The sequence below is a fragment of the Geotrypetes seraphini genome, chromosome 10 (genome assembly GCF_902459505.1).
Source record: "Geotrypetes seraphini chromosome 10, aGeoSer1.1, whole genome shotgun sequence".
NCBI classification, from domain to species: domain Eukaryota; kingdom Metazoa; phylum Chordata; class Amphibia; order Gymnophiona; family Dermophiidae; genus Geotrypetes; species Geotrypetes seraphini.
The window spans coordinates 95081367-95108891 of record NC_047093.1 but is presented as its reverse complement, the minus strand read 5'-3'; the positions used below and the strand labels follow the sequence as shown (position 1 = coordinate 95108891).

The window sequence follows — 27525 nt, the reverse complement described above, 5'->3', positions numbered from 1 at the left end:
CCATGTTGTGTGCCATCACTCTTCCCTGCTGCTTCAGCACCTCCCCACTCTTCCCTGCCGTTTTGAGCGCCCCTGCATACCTCTTGAAATGTTTGCCAACATGAGCAGCTTCTTCCATCTGCTGCTTGTAACCAGGAAGTGACATCAGAAAGGAGCCAAGTCCGATGCGAGCATCAAGTGGAATATGCTGCTCGCGTCTGTGAACATTTCAAGAGGTACATGGGGGAGGTGGTGGAGAGGAAGAGAGGCAGCAATGTCCCCTGCGAAGGTGGCACCTGGGGCAGCCTGCCCCCGCCCACCTGCCCCTATTATGCAACTGGCTTTGTGTACCAGTAACTTTGTTTTTTAATGTACTATTTTGTGGGTGTCCAATGCAAAAATGAGATTTGTACGCAAGCTAATCATGCTCAAAGCTTTGTGTAGGTATTAGCACAGAGCACATTTAAATCCATGTTAATGAAGCTATTAGCTATTCAGCACAGATGTAGAGACATCTGTGCAGGACATCAAAAGGCTGAGCTAAGTGCTGGGACTTTGTGCAAGGTCTGAGAAAGAGTAAACATTTACAGGGAAATTCCATAACCAACGCCTAAATGAAGGCGTCGGTAGGCGCCCTGCCAATGCCTAAGTTAACTGAAAAATGCCGTCAGAAACAGCAAAAAATGGCAGTGTTGAAGATCCTACCGATGCTTAAATAAAAGGCAGCTTGCATCGCGGCTAAGTAGCCACTTTAGGCCACAGAATGCCAAAGTAGGCGTGGCCAAAGCCAGAAGTGGTGTTTGGCAGGCTAAAGCAGCTACCTAGCCGTGATTCATGGCAAGATAGGTACCTGAAATATAAGCCCAGAAAACCCTGGCATACATTTCAGCTGCCTATCTATGCCACCGCGGGATCCAAAAGTCAGGCATAAACTGATTATGGCAGGGGAAGTTATCCCCGATCAGCTGAGTCCTGTCGGCTCAGCTGATCGGGGGGAAATACCCCTGCTACAATCAGCTTAGCGGCTGTGGCAAGGGGCATCCTGGGATGCACCAGGGAGAGGTCTAAGGCTCATCTGATTGGGGATAACTTCCCCCACTGTGATCAGTTTATGGTTGCTGCAGCCTGACTTTAGGATCCTGCGACAGCATAGATAGGCAACTGCAATGTAGGCCAGGGTTTTCCGGGCCTACATTTCAGCTGCCTATCTTGGCTGAATTTGGCGCGATTCTGTAATTGGCGCTGTCTTGTGATTGACACATGATTGGTGCCGCTTTTTAGGTGGCCATCAACATAGGCGTTGGTTACAGAATCTGGCCCTTAGCTTGTTCTTCTGTGGTCATTGTTAGGATTTCATGCGTATTTCTTCTCTTTACCATGAGCATATAAGATCTGCAACTTTTTCTTGACTTCCATAACAAGCTTGTAAAAAGACAGAATTGGAGGGTGGGTGTGAGTTGTGCCAGAACCAAGAGTAGAAGTGCTAGACCACGGGTCCCCAAAGTCCCTCCTTGAGGGCCGAATCCAGTCGGGTTTTCAGGATTTCCCCAATGAATTTGCATGAGATCTATGTGCATGCACTGCTTTAATGCATATTCATTGGGGAAATCCTGAAAACCCAACTGGATTCGGCCCTCAAGGAGGGACTTTGGGGACCCCTGTACTAGACTGTTGATAGTTGTATGAGTGCTGAAGTTTGTATACAAATATTGCATCATCAACCAGAGTTTAATGTGGAGAACATAAGAATAGCCATACTGATTCAGACCAGTGGACCATCTAGCCCTTTCCTGGAGGACCCCCAGGCCAGTCGGGTTTTCAGGCTAGCCCTAATAAATATTCATGAGAGAGATCTGCATAGAATGGAGGTGCCAGGCATACAGATCTGCTCCATGCATATTCATTAGGGCTATCCTGAAAACCCGACTGGCCTGGTGGTCCTCCTGGACAGGGTTGGGAACCACTGATCTAGCCCAGTATCCTGTTTCCACAGTGGTCAATCCATGTCACAAGTACTTGGCAGAAACCCAAATAGTGTAATATTCCATGCTACCTATCCTAGTATAAGCGGTGACTTCCCCCATGTCTGTCTCAATAGCAGACTATGGACTTTTACCAGCTACATGACTTACAGGTAGGTATTTTACAAAAGGCTCTGTGTAAAATCCTCTGCAAACTGTGGCCATCTATGTAGGAAAAGGGATGTAAAATCAGGCAATAGAGAGAAGTATAGAGAAAGTGAAATAGTGCTGAACTCACATTCAGGCGAGGAAAACTTTTATACTAAAAATAAAAATATTTAAGGAAATGGCAGGCAAGAAGATGGAGAAAATATATACAAAACCCAATCAAGAGTGTTATTTTTCTCATTTCTTATTGCTTGTATAGGCTTAAATCTCTTGTTTTAGCAGTGATTTTTCTGTAAATAAACCAGGCAATCTGCTTATTAGCACTAAATCAGCTCCACACCTGTGCTCTCCCCATTCACTAGTGCCTTCAGCAGCAACAGAAAATTGAGATCTATGTGAACCCCTCTCTAGTGTGCAAATGCACTCCCAATCTCATCCACACATTCAAAGTAAACACAGATCAGCTGTACTCTGTCACAGAGCTCGACTATCAATGTCACTCTGTCCAGGGACCAGGTTAGATGATGCATGTTACAGTGGTGATCTAAGACAGAAAGAAGCCCCCAGGTACACTAAAAGGTTCACAGGGATATTTTTAAAATTTGAAACTTGACAGACAGCTATTGCCTACTAAGGCTTTTCATTTCTCTTTTCCTCCCCAGCTCTCCTATGCGTCTTGACTACTTTCTTCTGTTCATATATATTTTGCTTTTTCCTTCTTTCTTTTGTGCACTGAGTTAGTAACAGTTGTTACATTCATCCAGCCTGACATTTTCATTTTGTCTCTGGTGAATTGGATTCCAGCGGTAGGCAGGGCTGCAGTAGATGAATGGATTATGGAAATAACGCTGCCTAACAAAGAACAAAAAATAAAGGAACAGTGAGGTTCATTGGTTTGAAAGCAAGCATGCAAAAGCTGTCAGGGTCTTCCACCCTGATACTGGAGCCTTTTGTGAGCTTTGGCTATGGAGGTTCAAGTTCAAATGTTAAATCAAATGAAAAAGAATCATGACAGTATTATCTAGCTTATTCAGAATACCAGCTTGGCTGCTCCTTGACTGTATTGCTTTCTCACCTAGATGTGATGGCTTTCATTTTTGTCTCAGTATATTGTATTTTTTTTTTTCTTCTTTTATTCGTATGTGAGAAGATCTACAGCTCATGATATAATGGAATAACAAAAGATGTATGTGGCAGAATATCAGGCAGAACTGCAGAACCAGGCTGAGATACACTGATAGAGCTGTATTATGTGGCTCTCAGTATTGAAATAGGAGGGGGTGTTATAAGGTAGGATTACCAACTACTAGTCTCTACTATCCCTTCTCGATTCCACCAGCTCCACTGAGAGACTGTTCCATGCATCTACCAGCATTCCTCTAAAGAAGCATTTTCTTAGATTATTCCCGAGTCTCTCTCCTTTCACTTTCATCCTATGTCTCCTCATTCCAGAGACTCCCCTCCTGTGTCTCTATCATCTCCCCTCTCCCACCTTTCTTTCAACTACTGCCATGTGGAGGATTTTGGTTCCGCAGGAGTGCTGCAGGGGTAGTGTTCAAGCTGTGGACATGTCAATAAAGCACGCTACTGCACTAAAGTGAATTGGGAAAAATCCCTGGGGGTGGGGAATGAAGGCTGTTTGCACCAGATCCCAATCTTGGATCTAATTGAACTGGAAGCTTAAAGGAGCAGGAGGAAATAGCCAGTTTTGTGGTTTTTTTAAAATGAGAGGCCTTGAGGTATTGGAGATCATGACTGAATTGCTCCCAGAATCCATGTGAGAATCTGCTACACTTCAAACTTCAAAACACATTTTATCTCTGATATAAACCTATGAATATTTGGATAACTTTCCTTTAATTGATGGCATTTTGAACAGTTCCCCTTGCAATGGTCATTGACCACAGAAAATGTTTATGGAAACTGAAGATGCATTAGATATAATGCAGCTCAGCTCTGCAACTCTGACAGAACTGCTGTCAGCTGTGGGAAAGCCTGCAGGCTCTTTCCCTTACAGGACAGATAGAATTTAGATATTGTTGGACTACTCTTTGGCCCATGTGACCTGCTCATTTATAAAGTGTTACAGTCAAGAAATATCATGCAATAAGACAATGATTCTTTTGAGGCCTGGGATTCTCCTTCTGAAGTGTGTGCCAATATTTGTGCTCTGTAAGTCTTTCCTGTCTAAGTATTTCCATTTTTGATTCCTTTACCCACAGCCACATCTTCCTGTCTGTCCATTCCTTCTCACGCCCAAAATAATCAGCATTTCCCTTCTCCAGTCCTTCTCATTCTCTCCCACAGTCAGCATCTCCCTTTCTCTCACTCCCCACTTCTCCTCCCCTTTCTCCATAGTCAGAATCTTCTCACTCTGTCCAACTTCAAGTCCAGAATCCCTCAATCTCTTTCCTTCCCTCATATCCATTTCCCATGTCTTCCATGTCCAGATGTTCTTCACTTTGCCCATGAGCTATCCAGTTATCTCCTTCTTTTTACCTTCCACACACACAGTCCAACATCTCTATTCCCTCCCTCCCTCCTATTGTCCGGGATCTTTCCTTATTCTCCCCTTCCCACCCCACTTTCAATCCAGTATCTCCCCAGCAATGGCATACCTAGGGTATGTGACACCTGGGGCCGATCATTTTTAAGCACCCCCCCCCCATATAAAAAGGGATTGGAGGAGTCGCCCTTAAGTGTTGCACCCGGAGTAGTGCCCCCCCCCACTCTTAGTACGCCACTGCCTGAGGAAGGGGATGTATTAAAATTAGTCCAATAAAAAGATTATCTTATTTCCATTTTCTATTTATAAATGTTTATCAATACAGCTACAATACTACTTTATTCTAAAGCAACATAAAAAATATTTTTTCTACCTTTTGTCATCTCTGGTTTCTGCTTTCTTCATCTTCTCTTCACTTCACTCTCCATGCCATCCAGCATTTTCCCTCTTTCTCTGTCCCTTCTGTTTTTCTCTTTCTGTCTCCATTCCCTCCCCCATGCTCTGGCATCTCTCCCTTCCTTCCCTCCTTCCCACCCTAACTCACCCCATGCTCTGGCATCTGCTTCTCTTCCCCCATGCCCTGGCATCTCTTTCCTCTCCTTCTCTTCCCTTCCATCTCTCCCTCTCCCTCTATGCTCTGGTATCTCCTCTCTTTCCTTTCCTTTCCCTCCCTATCTCCTTTCTCCCAGGTCTGGCATCTGTCTCCTTCCCTTCCCCCCCATGCCCTGGCTCTCTTCCTCCCCCCTCCATGGCCTGATATCTCCTTTCCTTCCTTTCTTCCTTTCCCTCCCTCCTTTCCTTCCCCAGGGTCTGGTATCTCTCTTTCGTCTCCTCTCTCTTCCCTAGTCTTTCTTCTCCCTCCCTCCCTCTCTCCAATTGGGTGCAGCATTTCTCTCTCTCTCTCTCTCTCCCTCCCCACCCCTCCTCTCTTTGCCACCCTCCATTTGGCAGCACGTTGTTCACAATTCATTGCTCTTGCCGGCATTGGTCCTTCCTCTCTGCCAGGTTCTGTCTTCATGGAAACAGGAAGTAGATGGTACCTGGCAGAGAGGAAGGCTGTACACTAGCAAGAGCAGCACATTGTGAATGCTGCTGCTGCTGCTGCCGGGAGAAGTTCTTCACACTGGTGCTGGCCCTTGGAGGAATTATCGGAACACCACCTTATGGGCTGCATCCATGGTGGACCGCCCCCCCCCCCTTTGGTATGCCACTGCTTCCCAGTCTCTCAGCCTCACTCCCCCAGTGTACCTTAGATTTTGTCTTTACTTCTGAAGATCACTGGCAGCAAACATTATTTCACACCAGAACCTTCCCTCTGATGCAGCTTCCTGCCTCCACAGTTATGAACCAGCACTGTTATCCAAGTATGGCTCAGCAATGAATATCTGGGTACAACATTGCTGCAGTCAGCATTTTAAAGCAACACAAACCACAGAGTTTAAATATCAGAGATATGTGAAAGGATGGAAGTCTGTCTCTCTGTTCATCTATAAGCATTTTCCATAAAAAGAAAAAAAGATCTCAGCAAGGCTGGTGTATTGCACATATCATAAAACACCAAATTTGAAGATAAGTGTTGTTTTTTGGACTTTGAGTATGTTTTGCACTTTGTTGTTACTTGCAAATGCGGGGAGTTTTTTGACTGATGATTGATTGAGTCTGAGGCAACAATAAGGTGTTTGTGATATATGCAATATACCAGCCTTGCTGAGGTCTTTTTCTCCCTTTATGGACAAAATTAAAAGTGATATATTGTATTTGTTTATTTGTTTTTAATCTGCTTTTTACAGAGCGGTTCACAATTTAAACATACACAATACAAATCTAAAACATAAACAGACAAGCGACCAGCGCTTATACCTATACAGAACATCAATTCCCATATTTCATATTACAAAACAGGTCTCTTCAATAACTTCTTAAAAACACCAAGATTACCCTGCTGTCATATATACATATACATTCTTGTCTCTTGCACTTTACACATAGATACTGTCTTATCATACATGTTCACTGTATGGTTTACTATATTTATAGTATTTATTATATTTATTGTTTTATTTATTAGGTAGGTCTTTATTCACAAGGTGTGTTTTCAGGGAGAGTATGCATTTGTTATGCCTTTATAATCCCTTCTCCTTGGTGTAAAAAGTCTATTTTGTTCTGGGAGTGTGATTTGATTTGCATTTTTTCTGACACATTATGGACTATGTGATGTATGAGACTATTCTCATTTAGACTGCGGTCTGGTGCTGGTCACCTTTTGAGATATTGCCTGAGCCAGAGGTTTACATTGATCTATCAAGGGCTCATACTGATGTCCATTGTTTATAAATTTGCAGATTTGCCTCACTCCTCTAGACTTTTTCCTTTCAAGGACCAGGTGTGTTAGCCAATTCTTTAGTGTCATATATACATAGGCACATAATTCAATTCCTGCGGGCCGATGCATGAAAACCTGCTTGTTCGTGTGATGTTCAATCTCAGAGTGGTGCCACTGTCTTTGATTTGTGTTCTAGGAACGGCTTTTTGATAGCAGATATTCTTTCATCTATTGGCACCATAAGGCTCTTATAAAAAGAGGCAAATTCACCATATTTATTATACAGCAAGAGGATATGAAGATCCCAGATAAAAACATAAAAATTGCCATACTGGGACAGACCAAGAGTCCATCAAGCCCAGTATCCTGCTTCCAACAGTGGCCAACACAGATCCCAAGTAGTAAAACAGATTTTATGCTATTTATTCTAGGAATAGAAACATAGAAACATGACGGCAGATAATGGCCAAATGGCCCATCTAGTCTGTCTATCCCAACTAGTCTATAGTACCCATTATCTCTTTTTCTCTCTGCAAGAGATCCCAAGTGCCTATCACAGGCTCTCTTGAATTCAGATACAGTCTCTGTTTCCACCACCTGTTCTGGGAGACTGTTCCACGCATCTACCACCCTTTCTCAGATTACTCTTAACTTCATCTAAGAAGAAGGGGAAAGCCGACAGTCGACCAAGTGTCGACAATTCGGAAAAAGGTATCCCGTGAGGATACTGAGTGGGAAAAATGCTGGGAAGACACAATGGGCAAAACACAGGAGTTGACTGATCCAGAGGAGGAGGATAAGAAGATTGTAGCACAGGAGAAGAAAATAAAGATCATAGCACAGGGAAAGGAATGAAGACAAAAAAATACCAGGACCTAAATTGCATGTATACTAATGCAAGGAGCCTAAGGAACAAAATGGGAGAATTAGAAGTCATGGCCAAAAAAAAGAACCAGGACATCACTGGGGGTCTCTGAAACATGGTGGAATGAAGAAAACAAATGGGACATAGCACTGCCAGGGTACAAAGACAGGTCAGGTGAGAAAGGAGGATGAATAGCTATATACGTAAAAGAAAGCATACACTCGACCAGAGTGGACACAGCAGCGATGACCAACAAATTGGAATCACTATGGGTTAAAATACCGGGAAGGAAAGGGCCCGAGATAAAGATGGGCCTGTACTATCATCCACCTGGGCAAACTGAAGCTAACGATGAAGAAATGGAAGCCGAGATGAAGCGAGAATGCAAAAGCAGTAACACGATTGTTATGGGAGACTTCAACTATCCCGGGATAGACTGGAGTCTTGGAAACTCAAAATGCATTAGGAAGACCTGGAGGCTATACAGGACTGCTTCATGGAGCAGCTTCTCAGAGAACCGACGAGAGGGAATGCCACTCTGGATCTAATCCTTAATAGGCTAAGAGGACCTGCAAAGGAAGTGGAAGTAGTGGGACCGTTGGGAAACAACGATCATAATATGATCAAGTTCAAAGTTGAAGTAGGAATACCGAAGGGAAAGAGAACTACAGCGACAACTTTTAACTTCAAGAAAGGAAACTACGAAACGATGAGGGTAATGGTAAGGAAGAAACTTAGGAACAGCTCAAAGAAATCGCAGACTGTAGAGCAAGCCTGGTCTTTATTCAAGGACACGATGAGCGAGGCGCAAAATCTGTATATCCCTAGATTCAGAAAAGGGTGCAAAAAGAACCGAACAAAACACCCGTCATGGATAACTAAAGAAGTGAAGAAAGCGATAGGAGATAAGAAGAATTCATTTAGGAAATGGAAAAAGGACAAAACCGAGGAGAACTGGAAAGAGCACAGGAAGCATCAACAAAAATGTCACTTCGTGGTTAGAAAAGCAAAAAGAGAATACGAAGAGAGGCTAGCCAGGGAAGCATGAAATTTCAAACCGTTCTTCAGATATGTTAAAGGGAAGCAGCTGGCAAGGGAGGAGGTGGGACCGCTGGATGACAGAGATAGGAAAGGAGTAGTGAAGGAGGAGAAAGAAGTCGTGGAAAGGCTAAACATGTTCTTTTCATCAGTATTTACAAAAGAGGACACATCCAACGTACCAGAACCTGAACAAATCTTCAAAGGAGACAAAGCAGAAAAATTAACATCCATGGAGGTAAGCCTTGAAGACGTACACGAGCAGATAGAAAGATTAAAAACTGACAAATCCCTGGGCCCGGATGGAATCCACCCTAGAGTACTGAAAGAACTAAAGGAGGAAATAGCGGAACTACTACAGCAAGTTTGTAATCTATCCCTGAAAACAGGCGTGATCCCGGAGGATTGGAAGATAGCCAATGTTACGCCCATCTTTAAAAAGGGATCAAGAGGTGACCCGGGGAACTAAAGACCGGTAAGTCTGACCTCGGTTCTGGGGAAAATGGCGGAAGCGCTGATAAAAGACAGCATCGATGAGCATCTAGAAAGGAATGGCTTCTGCAAGGGAAGATCGTGCCTAACGAACTTATAGGTCTTCTTTGAAGAAATTAACAAACAGATGGACAAAGGGGACCCCGTAGACATCGTATACTTAGATTTCCAAAAAGCCTTTGACAAGGTACCCCATGAATGCCTACTTCGGAAACTGAAGAACCATGGGGTGGAAGGAGACGTACACAGATGGATCAAGAATTGGTTGGCAGGAAGGAAGTAGAGGGTAGGCGTGAAGGGCCACTACTCGGACTGGAGGAGGGTCATGAGTGGTGTTCTGCAGGGGTCGGTGTTTGGACTGCTGCTGTTCAATGTATTTATAAATGATCTAGAAACAGGGACGAAGTGTGAAGTAATAAAATTCACAGACGACACCAAACTATTTAGTGGGGCTAGGACTAAAGAGGACTGCGAAGATTTACAAAGGGACCTGAACAAACTAGGGGAATGGGCGACGAGATGGCAGATGAAGTTCAATATAGAGAAATGTAAAGTCTTGCATGTAGGAAACAGAAACCCGAAGTACAGCTATGAGAGGGCTTTTATTGGGTGAGAGTACCCAAGAAAGGGACTTGGGGGTAACAGTGGACAAGACAATGAAGTCGTCGACACAGTGCGCAGCTAAGAAGGCAAATAGAATGCTAGGTATAATCAAGAAAGGTATTACAACCAGAACGAAATAAGTTATCCTGCTGCTGTATTAGTCGCCATACCTTAAGAAGGATATGGCGATACTCGAGAGGGTTTAGAAAAGAGCAACACGTTTGATAAAAGGTATGGAAAACCTTTCATAAGCTGAAAGATAGGAGAAACTGGGGCTCTTTTCCCTGGAAAAGCAGAGACTTAGAGAGGACATGATAGAGACTTACAAGATCATGAAGGGCATAGAGAAAGTGGAGAGGGACAGATTCTTCAAACTTTCGAAAACTACAAGAACGAGAGGGCCTTCGGAAAAATTGAGAGGGGACAGATTCAGAATCAAAGCTAGGAAGATTTTCTTCACCCACAGGGTGGTGGACACTTGGAATGCGCTTCCAGAGGGTGTGATAGGACAGAGTACAGTATTGGGGTTCAAGAAAGGATTAGATATACAGATCCTGGACTTGATGGGCCGCCGCGTGAGCAGACTGCTGGGCACGATGGACCTCTGGTCTGATCCAGCAGAGGCACTGCTTACGTTCCTATGACTTCTCATTGCAGAGTTTCCTTTCAAATGAAAGAGACTCGACTCATGCACATTTATATTATGTAAGTATTTAAACATCTCTATAATATCTCCCCTCTCCCGCCTTTCCTTCAAAGTATACAGATTGAGATCTTTAAGTCTGGCTCCATACTTCTTATGATGAAGACTACACACCATTTTAGTAGCCTTCCTCTGGACAGACTCCATCCTTTTTATATCTTTTTGAAGGTGCGGCCTCCAATATTGTACACAATATTCTAAATGAGGTCTCACCAGAGTCTTTTATAGAGGCATCAATACCTCCTTTTTCCTACTGGCCATACCTCTCCCTATGCAACCTAACATCCTTCTAGCTTTCACCATCACCTTTTCAACCTGTTTGGCCATCACATACAATCACACCCAAGTCCCGTTCTTTTGTCGTGCACAAAAGTTATTCACCCCCGGCCTAAACTATACCGTTCCCTATGTTTTTTTGCAGCCCAAATGCGTGACCTTGAATTTCTTAGCATTAAATTTTAGCTGCCAAATTTCAGACCATTCTTCAAGCTTCGCCAAGTCTTTCTTCATATTATTCACACCATCTGGCATGTCTACTCTATTGCAGATTTTGGGATCATCCGCAAAGAGTCAAATCTTACCCGACAACCCTTCAGCAAAATCATTTATAAAAATGTTTAAAAGAACAGGCCCAAGAACAGAACCTTGAGGCACACCACTGATAGCATCCCTTTCCTCAGAGCGATCTCCATTGATCACTACTTTCTGTCGTCTTCCACTCAACCAGTTCCTGACCCAGCCCATCACTTTGGGACTCATTCCAAGGGCACTCAGTTTATTTATTAGATGTCTGTGTGGAACACTGGCTTTGCTAAAATCTAAATACACCACATCTAGCACACATCCTATATCCAATTCTCTGGTCAGCCAGTCAAAGAAATTGATCAGATTTGTCTGAGAAGACCTACCTCTAGTGAATCCATGTTGCCTCCGGTCTTGTAATTCACAGGATTCCAGAAACGTGATCATTCTCTGTTTTAAAGGGGTTCTATTGCTTACCACAGAAGTCAGACTTACCAACCTGAAATTCCCTACTTCCACTTTTGTGAAGAGGGACTACATCTGCCCTTTTCTAGTCCTCCAGTACCACTCCTGACTCTAGAGATTCATTGAAAAGGTCAGTCAGCAGAGCTGCCAGAACTTCCCTCAAGCCATCTTAATAATGTCCTATGGACTTCTTTTTTAGGAAATTATCCAAACCTTTTTTAAACTCTGCTAAGCTAACTGATTTCTCCACATCCTCTGGCAACGAATTTCAGAGTTTAATTACACGTTGTGTGAAGAAATATTTTCTCCATTTGTTTTAAATCTACTACTTAGTTGTTTCATTGCAAGCCCTATAGTTCTAGTGTTTTTGGAAAGAGTAAACAAGCGATTCACAACTACCCTTTCCACCCCACTCAGGTCCAGATTCTCAAAACTTTAACGCCGTCGCTAAACTGTTTTCCAGCAGTTTAGCCTGTAAGCAGTTTAGCGACGGATTATCAAAAGGGATTATCTCCCTCTTTAGCGAGTATTCTAGCAGTCTTTGACACTGACATGCAAATGGGCTCTTCAACACTGAAATGAGTCCTCCGGTGGATTCTTAAAAAATGCTGAACCATTTTTAAAAATCAGCGTCGGCTTTTGGTGGCTAAAAAAAGCGTCTGATCCAGGGTGCTGGTCAGTAGAAAACCCATCTGCACTGCTTGACCTTATCAAAAGGACCCTCTCCCCCACTCTCCCGTTGCACTAAAACCTTCCTGCCATTAACCTGACCCCTCCCCTGCAGCGAGAGAGATGCCCACACTCTCTCACTGTACTAAAATCTTCCTGCAACAAACCCAACCCCCCCCCCCCCCCACCATCACCACAGCGGGAGAGATGCCCACACTCTCCCACTGCACTAAAACCTTCCTTCAACTAACAAGTAACAAAACCTTCCTGCAACTAGCAAATAAACACACACACCCCACTGCCCCTTCCCCCCCTTACCTGCAAGTTTGACATGGACCTACTCCTTCCAGCTGCCTGCGTTGTCTAAGGGAATTCCCTTCCCCGGTGCATCTTGGGATGTACCGGGGAGGGGCCTGAAGCTCTGATTGGCCCAGGTTGTATAAGGCCCTCCAGTGGGAAGGGCCTTAAACAACGTGGGCCAGTCAGAGCCTCAGGCCCCTCCCCAGATGCATCGTGAAGGGGCCTAAGGCTATGATTGGCCTGGATGCCCCATAGTAGAGGCTTTGTTATCTGGTCACTTTGGATACCTTCTAGGCACTTAGACCTGGTTTTAGATTGCCTAAGTCACAACGTATAAGTTCCGTCCAGGCAGCCTCATAAAACTTACGATCATCCCTGCAGTACAATTAAGTCTAGGTCGGCAAGCATCCCACCCACATCCCGCCCTAACTACTCCTTCAAAAATGCCCCTTTCAGCTCTGGGCACACAGCGGGAGTCAGAGGCCTAGCAAGTCCCTGGATACATCTAAAAACCCGTTTCGATTATCTGCACTTGGACAACATGTCTTTTTGATCGTCCAAGTGCCAACTTGGGCAGTTTTCCAGATGTATTTCTGTTTTGATTATGAGCCCCATAGCTAATAGGCAAAGGGTAAGAAATACCCTCAATATAAAATAAAAGGGAAATAAGGTAACTAATTTACGACCTTAGCTCAAGTCCTCAAATTGAAAAAAATCCAATACAATGTGAGAGATATTTAAATATTCAGAAAAAGGGAAAGGTCAAAGCTGTATAAGCCCTAAATAATTCAATCAAACATTTCCCATCCCCGTGACCTCTAATGGTGAGGCCCCCTTCTGAGACCTGCTTGGCAGTTAAAAAGGACAAATGGGAAGGTTCCCCAAAAATATACTTATGAGATTTGTAACATATAATGCATTTTCTAATGAATCTAATATAATATTACCTTCCTCCAAAATAACTGAATGTTTAGTGTTTGGCAGAAAATATGCTTGCTTTATCTAGAACCCTTCTAGTATATATCTTCTAAAGCTTGCTCCATATGTGAATTATGTACCATTATTGGAAAATTTAACAAATTTGTTTGCACTATGAATGCTTTCTTCAATTGAATCCATTTTAAATCAAATTGCAGATAAATCCTTAAGGAAGGATGAGTGGTTTGGACTTAGTCATAACTTGATGTAATGAGTCAACTTTTTCAGCCACTGCATTAATCATCAAAATATCTGATTCATGTACTGTAGATTTATCATATTTCCCAAAGTCCTTATATGAGGAATCAAATTATTTATAACAGGGAGAATAGTCTTGGCCAGATCTGAGTTTAAAAACATATAAATTCTAATGACAGGACAGAAAGATTTTTGTAGCGAAGTTTCATGGAGATCACAAGTATATTTGCCCACTTCAGGACGTCCAACTTGGCCTCCAATTGTTCCCAAAGCCATCCGAGGATCATCCTCACCACTCAAGCCTCCATTTAATTCCACCCCACTGATTTGGTATCCAGCTGCATTCTTCACCAGAGCACTTTCTTGCCCCAGATTGTCCCCTGTAGTTCACCAACATCCAACACAGGGGAACTTGCTATTCTTGGCTGTAGGATAGAAACATAGAAACATATAGAAACATAGAAGATGACGGCAGATTAGGGCCATAGCCCATCAGGTCTGCCCACTCTACTGACCCACCCCCAAATCTACTATCCTAGGGATCCCACTCCTGGTGACAGGTTCCCTTGGCTTAACCCTCTAAGGGATCCCACATGGGCATCCCATTTGCTCTTAAATTCATCTTCATCTACGCGGGTGAGGGTAGGCACTCGGACATAGATCTATGTTTTGCCCCAAAGGGCTTTATCAAGGAAATCCCCCTTAAATCAAACGGCTCATGTTCCCCGCGTTTATAGATTTAACCAGATTTTCCTGGTTTAAGGGGGATTTCCTTGATAAAGCCTTTGGGGCAAAACATAGATCTATATCGGAGTGCCTACCCCCACCCGTGTAGATGAAGATGAGTATTTATACTTATTTATTTAAAATAAAATATTTAAAATATTTAAAGTATATATTATTGAGGCCGATGACGACTATGGGTGCCTGAATACTGTATGTTCTAAAAGTTTAGTGGCATACAGGTGGCACCACTGAGGTCTTTAAGCTAAATAAGATCAATAAACTATATAAGACTCTCTATATGTGATATATGGTGATGGTGTAAAGTGGAGTCTTGAAAATATAACTGAGCTGGTTTGATTTGTATTGGCAGACATTTACAGCAGACCTTGCTCTAAATGGAATACATGATCCCCTGCTTGCCAAACATATGTTTTACTACTTGGGACCTAGGTTGACCACTGTTGGAAACAGGCTACTGGGCTTTATGGACCTTCAGTCTGTCCCAGTACAGCAATTCTTATGTTCTTAACAAAAGAATTGATTGGGACATGCATGCGTGGACACCATCCACACATGGCCCTGAGCTCAGGCAGAGCCAAAGTCTTTCCTGCCACTTCCAGCCAGCACCAAACGAGCCTCCAGCGGCTTGCAACAGGAGCTCTTGCCCCCAGAACACCGGTACCCATAACGGGACCGTGATTGATGCCGCTGCCACCCAAAAGTGACCTCTGCTTTCCACCAAAGGTAAAAAAGAATTTAGGCTAGACTCAGAGAGTTCAAAACCCAGACAAATTGCCGGGTTTTAGAAAACCATCCAGACACCTGGAAGTCCTTTAAAAAGAGATGTCTCAGTAAATTCGGACATTTGGTTAGGGTTATCAAACCCGAACATGTCCTCTTTTACATATGGTAATCCTATACACTGCTAATCTCCATCTCTTTCTGTCTGCAGCTTGTGTCCCCTATGCCTACTCTTCTTCCTCTCTCCCAGATCATGTTTCCTTCTGCCAGTTCCTTTCCTCCACGCAGCCTGAAGTCCTTTCACCTTCACATACTGTTTCTTCTCCTTCCCCACATCTCCACTCTCAGTCCCTGTCTACCATGTCTCTCTCTCCCTGCCTTGTGCCCTGGGTCAAATCTATGCAGCAACTTTCCCTTTCTCTCCTCCATTATGATGTGCAACATTTCTTTCTCTCTCCCCATGCACCATCTCTCCCTTCCTTCCACCCTGTGTCCAATATTTCTCCCTCTCTCTTCTCCATGCATGTCTCCCTCCCCTCCACCATATGCAGGATTTCCCCCTCTCACCCTTTTGTACCTCTTCTCTCCATTCCTGTCCTCCACCCCAACAATTCTTTCTCTCTCCTCTCTCCCCCCCTTTGTAGTATCTTTCCGCCCTTCCCATCCCCCTGAGCAGCAGCTTTCCTCTCCTCCCACCTATTCCCCTGTGTAACAACTTCCCATCCCTCCCTCCCATCCCTCTGTGCAGCAGCATCCCACTGACCATCCCACCTCCAAGGCTTCCTAAAGCAACAGTGGTGGCAGCGGTAGACAGTCAGTAGCTACTACTCGTGGCCTGCCCTCTAGGTCTTCCCTCTGCTGCATCATCAGTGATGTAATCAGTGACGCGGCAGAGGGAAGACCCTGGTGGAGCAGGCCGCAAAACAGTCCATTCAGAGTGATGCCACTGCTGCTTTAGGAGGCCTCAGAGGTATGTCAGGTCTCTTCGGGGTGGGGTGGGGGTGTTGGTCGCTAAATTGGTGAGTCTCACATTACCCCTCTCCTAAAGTCACTTCATTGGCTTCCCATCCATTTCCAAATACAATTCAAACTCCTCTTACTTGCCTAGAAATACACTCGCTCAGCTGCCCCTCAATATCTCTCTTCATTTATCTCTCCCTTTGATCTCCCTGTGAGCTCCGCTCAGCTGGTAAGTCCTTCCTGTCCTGTGCCCTTCTCTTCGGCTGCCAACTCCAGGCTCCATTCCTTCTGCCTTGCTGCGCCATATGCTTGGAGCAAGCTATCCGAATCCCTACGACAGGCTTCGTTTCTGGCATTGTTCAAGGCCCAGTTAAAAGCCCACCTATTTGAGAGTGCTTTTGACTCCTAACTTTTCTCACCTTGGGTTCTGTATCCCCCAACCCTATATGTCATGTCTGTCTGTCTGTCCAAGTTAGATTGTAAGTTCTTCTGAGCAGGAACCATCTATAAATGTCAAAATGTACAGCGCTGCGTACGCCTTTCAGCGCTATATAAAAGTGATAAGTAGTAGTAGTACTAGAATCTGATTTTCTTGGACAACTCTATTTTTAACTTGAAATGTACGTATTTTACATAAATAGATTCTTCATGTTAAAGCTTTCTGTGGAGAATATCACAGTGTAGCTCCTCTTTTCTCAGGTAACTTCTAGTTCATCCTCCAAGATGATGGTAGTGAAAATCTACAAGAATGATGTGGACCAGGAGGTGATTGTACGAGAGATCAGTCTTTTGCAAAAGTTGTCGCATCCCAATATAGTCAGGTAGGTCATTTTTTTCTCTCTGCCTAGACTACTTGATTACTTCTATCCAAAACAAACTTATTGACCGCTAGTAAAATTGAACAAGGCAAGTGCCTTTACAAACACACACAAATTCACAGGACAAAATCTCTTAGAGCTGACTAGTTAAATAGATTTTTTCAATAATAGTGGATAACAAAGAAATAGTGTGGTCAATGTTCAAACACCATGGTCAGTGTGTTTAATTAAGTATTCAATTGACAATGGCTTCACAACTGGAATTTAGAACTATTAACTTCAGTTGTCTATGAGTGGGGGGAGGGGTGGAGAATTGGAAAAGAAAGGTGATGTTAGCAAAAATTGTATAATATTTTGTTGTGCATGTGATTGATTGATTTATTCAATTTTCTATACCATTCTCCCAAGGGAGCTCAGAATGGTTTACTTGATTTTATTCAGGTACGCAAGCATTTTCCCTGTCTGTCCTAGTAGGCTCACAATCTATCTAATGTACCTGGGACAATGGGGGGATTAAGTGACTTGCCCAGGGTCACAACAAGCAGCTTGGGTTTGAACCCACATCCTCAGGGTGCTGAGGCTATAGCTTTAACCACTGTACCATGTCTTCTCTGAATTAAATATAAGTTTCTACACATATATATTCAACACAACAAAAAGCCAGTAGCATTGAATATATGTATTCAGCCATGACCACTGCTAGCTGTGGCCTTACTTTATCTGCCAATGAAATCTATAAGAATATTCAGCAGCATTATTGGGGTAGTACAGATAGGTCACTTATCTGTATAGTTGCTGCTGGCATATGGGTAGGTTACCAGACATCTGGGAAAACCCAGATATGTCCTCTTTTTAGAGGACTGTACGGGTTCCTGAATGAACTTTCCAAAACCCAGCAGTTTGTCTGAATTTTGGTAAGGTCTTGCCGCATATGGAGGGCCTCTGAGCATGTGTGGATGATGTCACATGTGTCCACGCATGCTCAGACGTACCTTGGACACGGCCCGGAGGTCAGGAATGAAAAGACAAAGCTTTCTGGGATGGGGTGGGGGTGGGGCTGGGGCAGAATGGGGCGGCGGGGCATAGCCATGCATCCGAGATTTTTCAACCCAAAATATGGTAATGCTACATATGGTTAAGTGTGTTTGATTATCTGACTCGGAAATTATGATGGGAGATAAAGACCATGAGACCTGTCCTGTCTACCTGCCTTATTTTTCTTCCAACTATCTTACCACCAATCCTATTCTTCTGCAGCTTTACCCTCAGCTTCCTGCAACTACAGCTCTACTACACTTGTCTCATGCTTTATTCAATTCCAGCAGGGGCAGCAGAACATCTTTTTGGCTGAAGGGGCCAAACTGACCAATCTCTGGCCCCCTCCCCAAGCTCACTAGTTGCTGATGCTGTGTTGGACAAAATATTGGTAAGGTCATGGCCTCCATGGTCTATCCCACTCCTCTGCTTATGAATTCCAGTACTAAGTTTTGCTCTCACCACCTCATTTGGTAGGCTGCGCCCATGTGTCCAGCACCCCTTTTCTTTATGATTCCTGCACCTATCCTCTTTCAGCCTTATAGAATGATCCCTTCTAGAATTTCAATTTGTCATGTTTTCATTTTGTCTCATCTTCAGCTGGATATTCATATTTAAGTATTTCACCTCCAAACAGACAAAAAAATTGATTCCCAATCCTGTCTACTCTGCAACTAGATATATCTATTGCAGGATATCAGCACACTGAATACTGATATCAAATTGCCTATCTCTGGAAAGCTTTAGTAATGGAAAAAGAATGGGTTAAAAGGAATCCAGGTCCATCCTTCTCCATTGAATATTTCTAAAGCACAAACTAGCAGTTGTACTATCTGGCAACCAGAAATATTGCTTCTAAGTTAAAACTGAAATGCTTTGAATCCTCAACATAGATATAAGCTACTGGATTAGGAGGAACCATAGGGCAGAAATATCAGAGGTTATAAGGAAGCCCACTGATTGGTGCAGTAACAGTCTATATGACAACATAGCCATTATGGGCCAATCAGGGTTCTACACATGGCTGCTCTGTGAATTGAATTAGAGGCTGTATTCCTGTTCCCTGAATGATGAGACAAACACCAAAAAGTCCAACAGGGCAAGGAACCCACAGGTTCAAAAACACACAGAAGAAAGTGGGAACGGAAAATGAACACTCCACTGAAGATCACTGATGTAGAAAGATCTGTTTATTTCATTAAAGGACACATATATAAGCTATGGACCCTGTATGATGAGTACAGTTTACTGGTATAAGAAACTAATGCTGGGTTTTACTAAGCAGCATAAGCGCATTTTATCACGGATTGGCAATGAGCATCAGATCATTTACCTCATCGGCCCACAGTAAAATGCTCTTATGCTGTTTAGTAAAAGGAGCCCTAAGTCTTAAATTTTATAATAGCACTACTAATTGAAACTATCTGATCAGCATGTAGTGTAGCAAAAACAAAACTTCCCTTTCATCTTTTATTTGGAGGAACAAGGTTGTGGCCTCTGAAAGCTAGCCAAAAAATGTATCATAATACTTTTTTGTTGTTTTATTTCTGTTTATCACCTCATTCTTATTTATATAAGTGTTCCCAGGTTTTGGAACATGTCTGAGCATATTCACAGTTATCTATATTTATTTTAATAGTTTGCATTGGCTCACACCTGTTAAGGTCAAGGTGAGTTACATTCATGTACACTAGGTATTTCATTGCTAGCAGCTGCTTCTAATTTCAGCTCCACTTCCACCTCATAACTAGCAGGAGGGTCACCTTGAGGAAAGAGATTTTTTTTTTTTTTAAACCGGTAGCATGGGAATAATAAAGAACAGTTTTGAGAAGGCAGCTGAGAGGAGATATGATAGAGGTCTATAAAATTCTTGGTGGAGTGGAATAGATAAATGTAATTCAACTGTTTACTTTTAAAAAATATACAAAGACTAGGGGATCTGCCATGAAGTTACAAAATAGCACATTTTAAAACAAAGAGGACAAAATAGTTTTCACTCAATGTATAGTTCAGCTCTGGTATGTGTTGCTGGAGAATGTGATAAAAGCATTTAGTGTAGCTGAGTTTAAAAAAGGTTTGAACAAACATATGGACTTTTCCTATGGAACTGTTATTCTAGGGCAGGGGTAGGCAATTCCGGTCCTCGAGAGCCGGAGCTAGGTCAGGTTTTCAGGATATCCACAATGAATATGTATGAGATGGATTTGCATGCACTGACTCCTTGAAATACAAATCTATCTCATGCATATTTATTGTGGATATCATGAAAACCTGACCTGGCTCCGGCTCTTGAGGACTGGAATTGCCTACCCCTGTCCTAGTGCAATAGGTGTGTCATTCTGGACAGTAAGGTATTCTTACCACGCTCGTGAGCTGTACAAAAGGAATCCACTCCAGGTTTTTAACTCCTCCTTCTCAAAAGAGCATAAGAATAGCTTTACTGGGTCAGACCAATGGTCCATCAAGCCCAGTAGCCCTTTCTCACAGTCGCCAATCCAGGTCACTAGCACCTGGCCAAAACCCAAGGAGTAGTAATATTCCATGCTACTGATCCAGGGCAAGCAGTGGCTTCCCCCATGTCTTTCTCCAGAGGACTCTGCTGCCCTCTTCAGTTTTTCCTTCTACTTATAAGCCGGAAGGTGTCTTTATGATCTACTCTGTATTTTTTTTTTTTTTGTGGATTTCAGGGTAAGCTTTACCTGTATGGAGAAGAAACAGACTCTGGTCTGCAGTCGGCATGTTAATCCCTTGGGGACCTGTTTGGCCAGCCTGCAGACAACTGTGAAGCTCGGGGTTCATACCCTTAGAAGCTTAGCTTGCCTACTGATTTGCAGGGGCTTGAGCGCAGGCTGTTAGCACCTGCAGGGGGCTCATCAGGGCTCTTCAGGGTGCCAGCTGCAATTTTGCCTCCCCCCTCTTCATGTGTGCAGTTCCGTGGAGATTGAGTATCAATCTGACTGGCAGCCCAAAAATCTTAGTGTGTTGAGGACTGACTGATTGAGAAAGTGTTTCTTCTCCCAGATCTACTAGCTACTTAGAGCTGAGGCAGGCTGCAGTATCTTCAGAGCGCATTTCACAGTGAGTATGGCTTTTACAGCCTATAGCCAAAATTGGGAAGTTCTGTTAAAACTGTTTTTAAAGGTTTCTTCCACTTCCTCTAGAGTCCCCCCACTTCTAAAATCCTGTTTTCAGAGTTTTTTAAAGTTTAGTTAAGGCATTTTTGAGTCATTTTATGGGACCAAAATCTGCATTTCCCGATTTTATTTTATTTTTTTCCAAAGTCCTCCAGACTCTTCAAAATTCCTCGTTTTGCCTCAGAACTAGATGGAGTCCTCAGGTTCTTTTATCCCTAATTCATGCCAATTTTGTGGTGGATGGATACCAAAAGAGTACCATTGCTTTATATGTGAAGGGATGGGAGCTTCAGGCTTATCCTCCCCTTGTGTCTCTAGGGCTGTAGAGATATTGAAACACCTTTCTGCCAGGAGAAAATCTCTTCCAGAGCCCCGAAACAGCGGCTTACCTAAGCTCAGGAGCATGGAAGCCACGGAGCCCAAGAGACGAAGGTGGAGTTACCTAAAGAGGACTCAGCACTGCCTAGTAAAGCCTTTTCTCCTGAATTTATGAATTTGATGTGGAGAGTTTATTTGGATAGCAGAGATCCTTATATGAGCTGTGAGCCAGGGGCTGCGCAGGAAGGCATGGGCTCCCAGGGCTCATCCATACCAATAACAGACGCTGGCCAGGATCCCACGGTCCTTTCTGATAGGGATTCTGAAGATGAAGAGTCAGACTGTATGCTCTTACTCTCACAGAGTGAGTCTTCCCTGCTGGGAGATACAGGATCCCAAATTCAGGTGAGTGCGCAAGAAACAGTGGTGTCCCTTGACCAAGGGGAAGACCTCACAGTACGCCAGCTGTGCAAACCATTACTGACTCTTCAAGAGTTGCAGTTAAATCCCTAGCAGGTACCTTCCACTCAGCATTCTATCATGAGTGAAGCAAGAGCACAGCTTATGGTATTTTCCTAGCATCCTATGAGTGTTTTAGTCATGGAGAACTGGGATATTTCTGAGGGCTCTTTAAAGGTAGCCAAAGCAATGTCAAAACAGTATCCTATGGCACAGGAGTATCAGCAGATGTTCACTCAGCCTAAGATGGATTTCTTGGTGGCCCAGATGACAAGCACACATCTCAACCAAGCGAGGGATGTGTAATATTAAAGGATACACAGGATCACAGAGCGGATGTGGTCCTAAAAAGACAATTCAAAGCTTTGGCCTTAGGGGTCAAACAGCTGCAGCAGCTTCTTTGTGGCACATGCTTGTCATACCAAGATGTGTGGGCTTACCCTGGAAGAGGCGAGCCTTTGCCCCAGCTTAAGCTAGCAGGGGTAGATTATGTGGCCGATGCTGTCTATGATATCATCATGGTCATGAGCAAAGTCTCAGCTTATTTGATATCAACCCACAGTATGTTCTGGATCAAACAATGAACAGGAGACACCACCTCTAAGGCTACACTCAGCAGACTTCCCTTCAAAGGACAGATGTTTTTCAGAAAGAGTTTGGACAATCTTATGGCCATTGTGGGAGATCGTCAGCCAAAATCTCTACTTGATAGCAGACCGATAACCACTAGAGGTTTTGGGAAGTTTAATTTTTGTGATTCCAGGAGTTTTTAAAAGTACTCATGAGGAGCCTCATCTCAGAGATCCTATCGGGGTCAAGAAAGGATCAAGGTGAAACCAAGCATCCAAGAAAGCACAATGATGCCAGGACTGTAGCCTCTCCCCTGAGGATAGGAGGAAGGCTCTCGAAGTATGCGGAAGCCTGGGTGCAGATCTTGTCAGACCGTTGGTTTCTAGAGATCATTCAGGGAGGTTGCATGCTTGAGTTCACCCAACCCTTAACAGACTGGTTTGTGGACTTCCCAGTGAGGCAACCAGAGAAGGCAAGCAAAGTCTTAGCAACAGTGCAGGGACTGTTAGAAATTCAGGCCAAAAAATTGGGTTTGAGCAGATATTCCATATACTTTATAGTGTCCAAGAAAGGCTTAGAAGATTGGAGACCCATACTGGATCTCACACACGTCAAAACAGCTCTGAAAGTACCATTTGTGTGCAAAAAGTAAGGTCAGTCATCACAGTGGTAGCGCTGGGGAATTTCTAGCTTCTCTAGACTTCACCAAGGTGATGGTGGTGGTTACTGCTCATCTCTGCAGGGCAGGATTACAAGTGCATCCATACCTGGACAACAGGCTGATCAGGGCCCATCATTCTCAGAAGGAGAACAAGCAGTAAATCAAGTGATCCAGGTCTTACAGAGCCTGGGCTGGATAGTGAATTTTCACAAGAGCCAACTGATTCTGTCCCAATCACTGGAATACCTGAGAGTTCTATTTGACTCAGCAGAAGGCCATGTTTATCTTCCAAAGGCAAGCAGACAGAAGATTTGCTCTCAAATTATAGAAATGATGGTCAGGTCAGCTCTGTCAGCTTGGCATTACTTTTAAATGTTAGGCTCCATGGCAGCCACTATAGATGTTGTTCCTTGGGCAAAGGTTCACATGCATCCCCTTCAGAGCACACTACTGTCTTGGTGGTCTCAGCTAATGTACTCTGTTCAGATGACACTCCTGTGGACCCCAGAATCCAACAACAACATATCTTGGTGGCTCTGTCCACCGTCATTGTTAAGAGGCATGACTCTCTGGATAGGCTCATGGGTTATTCTGTCAACGTATGCCAGCCTGTTCGATTAGGGAGGTCATTGCAATGGGTGCCCAGTATGTACATTCTGATCTTCTCTCTCAGGGCCCAGTGGTCAAAGAAGATCTGGATTGCTTTGGTCTTACAGCATGGCTCTTGAGTGTGCAGTGTTAGAGCACAAAAGATACTCAGAAATAGTTATTGTTACTTTTCTCGGTGCCAAAACATCTACGATGGTCTCCGCTTACACTAAGGCATGGGGACATTTTAGCTGTGGTGCATGAATGCATGGTGCATGGAGCCATTTAGTACTCCAATCTCAGTGGTGCTGGCTTTCCTCTTGACAAAGGCCTCACAGTGGCATTGGTCAAGGTCCAAGTGATGGGCCTCTCATGCTAAAGAGCCCGAGAATGCAGAGCTCCCCTGGTTTCCCATCCTAACATGGCCAGATTCCTGAAAAAGGCACTAAGGCTCAGACCACCAATAAAACAGCCATTTCCATCATGGAACATGGTCTTGCACAGACTCAGTCAGGCTCTGTATGAGCCTCTTTATGAGGCATCCTTGATGGATCTTACCATCGTTTTCCTCATAGCCATTGGGTCAGTGAGATGGATCTCGGAGCTACAGGCACTATTGTGCACAGTCCCGTCCTTTTTGATGAAGGTTGTGCCAGCTTTCCATGTCAATCAAGAAGTAAGATTACCTTTCCATAGGCAGTCCATAGGGTCAAAGAAAAAGGACCAGATTTTGAGAAAGCTGCCATGTGAGGAGAGTCCTCCTATGTTATCTAGAGGTTACTAATGAGTTCCGACTGTCTGACCATCTGTTTGTGCTCACTAGTCAGGCTAGACATGGCAGACTGGTATCCAAGGCTACCAGATCAAGATGTATATGCATCTCCATCTCTTCAGCATATATTGCCTGTAGCAAGCAGTCACCGGTCTCCTTGAAGGCACATTCAACAAGAAATGTGGCTTCTTCATGGGCAGATTTGTAGGGCAGCAACCTGGTCCATACTGCATACATTCTCCAAGTTCTACAGAATGGACATGGTAGCAAGGGAGAATACCATCGTTAGGTCCTCAATGTTACAAGCAGGCACAGAGGTCCCACCCTAGTTTTCTATGTCCCTACTGTCCAAAATGACATACCTATTATACTAGAAAAAGAGATTAGGTTCTTACCTGGCTAATATCTTTCTAGTAGATAGGTGTGTCATTCTGGAACCCCACACTGTCTGTTATTTACGCTGCCTACCTACTATCTCAGTCAGAAAGTTAGAGTCAAAACTGAGATTTTGATGTCAGTTAAATCTTAAGGGCATGAAGAATAATCTATTGCTATAACACATTGGGGAATGTTTGAACTCCATAAATGATATGGTTATTTTGATGTTTGGCTTGTTCAATTACGATGTTTAACATGTTTGTTATACTTCATTCAGAGCAGAACAGAATTTTGGGGAGTTTCTCCTTACCTCTCCTTCTTATGTCTTTCTATATAGGGCTATTGCCTGCTTTGGTACAAACTGAAGGGGGCAGCAGAGCCCTTTGAAGAAGGAGAAGTTGAAAACCTTGGAGTGGATTATTTCTGCATGGCTTGTGAGCATGAGATGAATACCCTACTGACCAGAATGACACACCTATCTATTAGAAAAGATATTAGCAAAGTAAGAACCTAATCTCCTTTTAAGGTAGGCCAGACAGGGTTGATCCAGTCCTGGTCTTACCCTGTTGCATGCAGGGACTTGTAGTTCTGATTTCCCCATTGCATTCCCTAAGAAAAGTAAGACTACAGGTTGTAGCATGCACTGGGTTAAACCCAGGACTGGATCTAGTTGGCAGCCTTATATTATAGGGACTTTTTGCAACACAGTAGCCATGGACAAGATACATTTCACACTTGAAACTATGTAACAATGTCTACTTTCTGGAAGCAGTTACCAGTGGGAGGTTTCTGACATTACTAAGCAAATGAGAGTTTCTGTGATGAATTTCTATAAATTGGTTATGTGGGTTAGATGGAGACCAGGTACCTGATTGGTGGTGCAGAGACTTAGAAGGGAGCAAGATGCAAAGGCTAGCATAGCTTGGTCACTCAGGACTGTGGCAAATGCCAAACTAAAATAAATTCACTGTAAACGAATCCTTAGAGCCTAGATACCAGTACAGTCAATCCAGGGCTAAATTTTAAATTCTGTGTCTGATCTTCAAGACTCTTAAAGGAAATGTGCCTGTGTATTTGAAGACAGAATCTCCCTCTATACCTCTCCAAGGTCGTCAAGATCCTCCCAAGGAATATCTCTAACCACACCCTTTCCAAATGAAATCATGCAATGTGACATCCACTAACAATCCTTCTCAAAATAGCTCTCATGTTTTGGAAAGCATTCCCTGAAAGGCTTTACAATATCTCTACTTCAGGAAGCGAGTGAAAGCTTGGTTTTCCTCCTAAGCTTTTAATGGAAGATGTAACAAACTAGTCACACACAAAGGACTAAGGCCTAGATTCACTAATCTTACTGATCCTGTAACAACGATCGCAATACCAGTTTTACTGGTTTTGCAATCATTCTCCGATCTGATTCACTAAAAGGCCCACCGCCTGGTTTACGATCCCATCCGATCCACCCATGCAAATTAGTAAAACCCCATGCAAAATAGCCAAGCGATTGATTCACTAATAATTGCTTCACTACTTTTCCTTTTTTCTTCTTTTCTTTCCTTTCTCTCTTCTTTTTTGCTTATCTTCCACTCTTTCCCCCCCCGATGTGTTACCCATAAATGTTCTCTTTCTGCTTTAACGATTGTAGTTCACCCCCCTTCCTTTTGTATCTGTACTGAATTTTGTATGTACCCACCAGGTACGGCTCCCATCCGGCCCATCGCTCATCCCTTGATGAGCCCAGCAGCCAGTAGCTCGGGATACTGCCACCCTAGCCTCAATCACCCACTCCTGAACATAATGGGCGGGAGGGTGGGAAAGCCGCCTCGGAGGACCGGAAACCGTTGGGAGTCCTCCGAGAGCCCTCCCTTTTAACCTCCTACCCACCATTCCCTCCGGCCGCGACCTGCCCAATCGGAGGTCAATCACACGGCAGGAAAGACCTCCCCCGCTGCTGATCTCACTGCCCTTCCTAACTCATACCCCCCCTCACCTAACCGACGGGCGACCCCGCTGGCCTCCCAGCTCCGCGTTAATGTTGCCCATCGAGACTAGCTCTCGGGCTTTGTAATAAATTAAAGGTATATCCTCCTCCCCTCCCACCCACCCATCCTGGACATATATAATCGAAGGGCTAAAACTAAAATCAATGTTTACAAAATTTTGTCAGTGGGTCCCAAACCTCCTTGAATTTCTTATAATGTGCCCAACCCCTCTTGCTAGACCCCTCCAACGACCCCCCCAATGAAACAACCCCCCAATGAAACCCCCATCCCTAAACAACCCCCCCCCCCGGGCTTACCAGCAAGTTGGTTGGACTGGTCCTTGCACTGGCCAGCCGGCAGGCCCGCCTCCGTCCAAATGAGGCAGGCCTGCCCTTCCCCTGCCCAACCCAAAGGATCCTAGGAGGGGCCTTAGGCGACTTATCCAGTCAGGCCCTAGGATCCTGTGGGTTGGGCAGGGTAGGAGCGGGATATGTAACTAATTAGTGGGTTGGATATTAATTAAAAAGATACGTTTTTTTGTATGTTTGGTAACTGTAGTCTTTTTTTTTTTTTTCAATTTGTGTGTATTACACAAGCAAAATATTCTGCCAAT

At 43.9% G+C, this 27525-nt stretch overlaps 1 protein-coding gene across 3 annotated transcripts in view; it reads left to right on the top strand.

Annotated features, from left to right (window-relative positions):
- The window catches only part of LOC117368313 (dual specificity testis-specific protein kinase 1-like), a 174495-nt gene that overhangs the window by 76524 nt on the left and 70446 nt on the right, over positions 1 to 27525 (top strand). For all 3 annotated transcript variants that reach the window (XM_033961852.1, XM_033961851.1, XM_033961853.1), the window contains one exon: positions 16897 to 17018. In XM_033961852.1, the coding sequence (XP_033817743.1) occupies positions 16897 to 17018 (122 nt within the window). The remainder of the gene's footprint in view (positions 1 to 16896; positions 17019 to 27525) is intronic.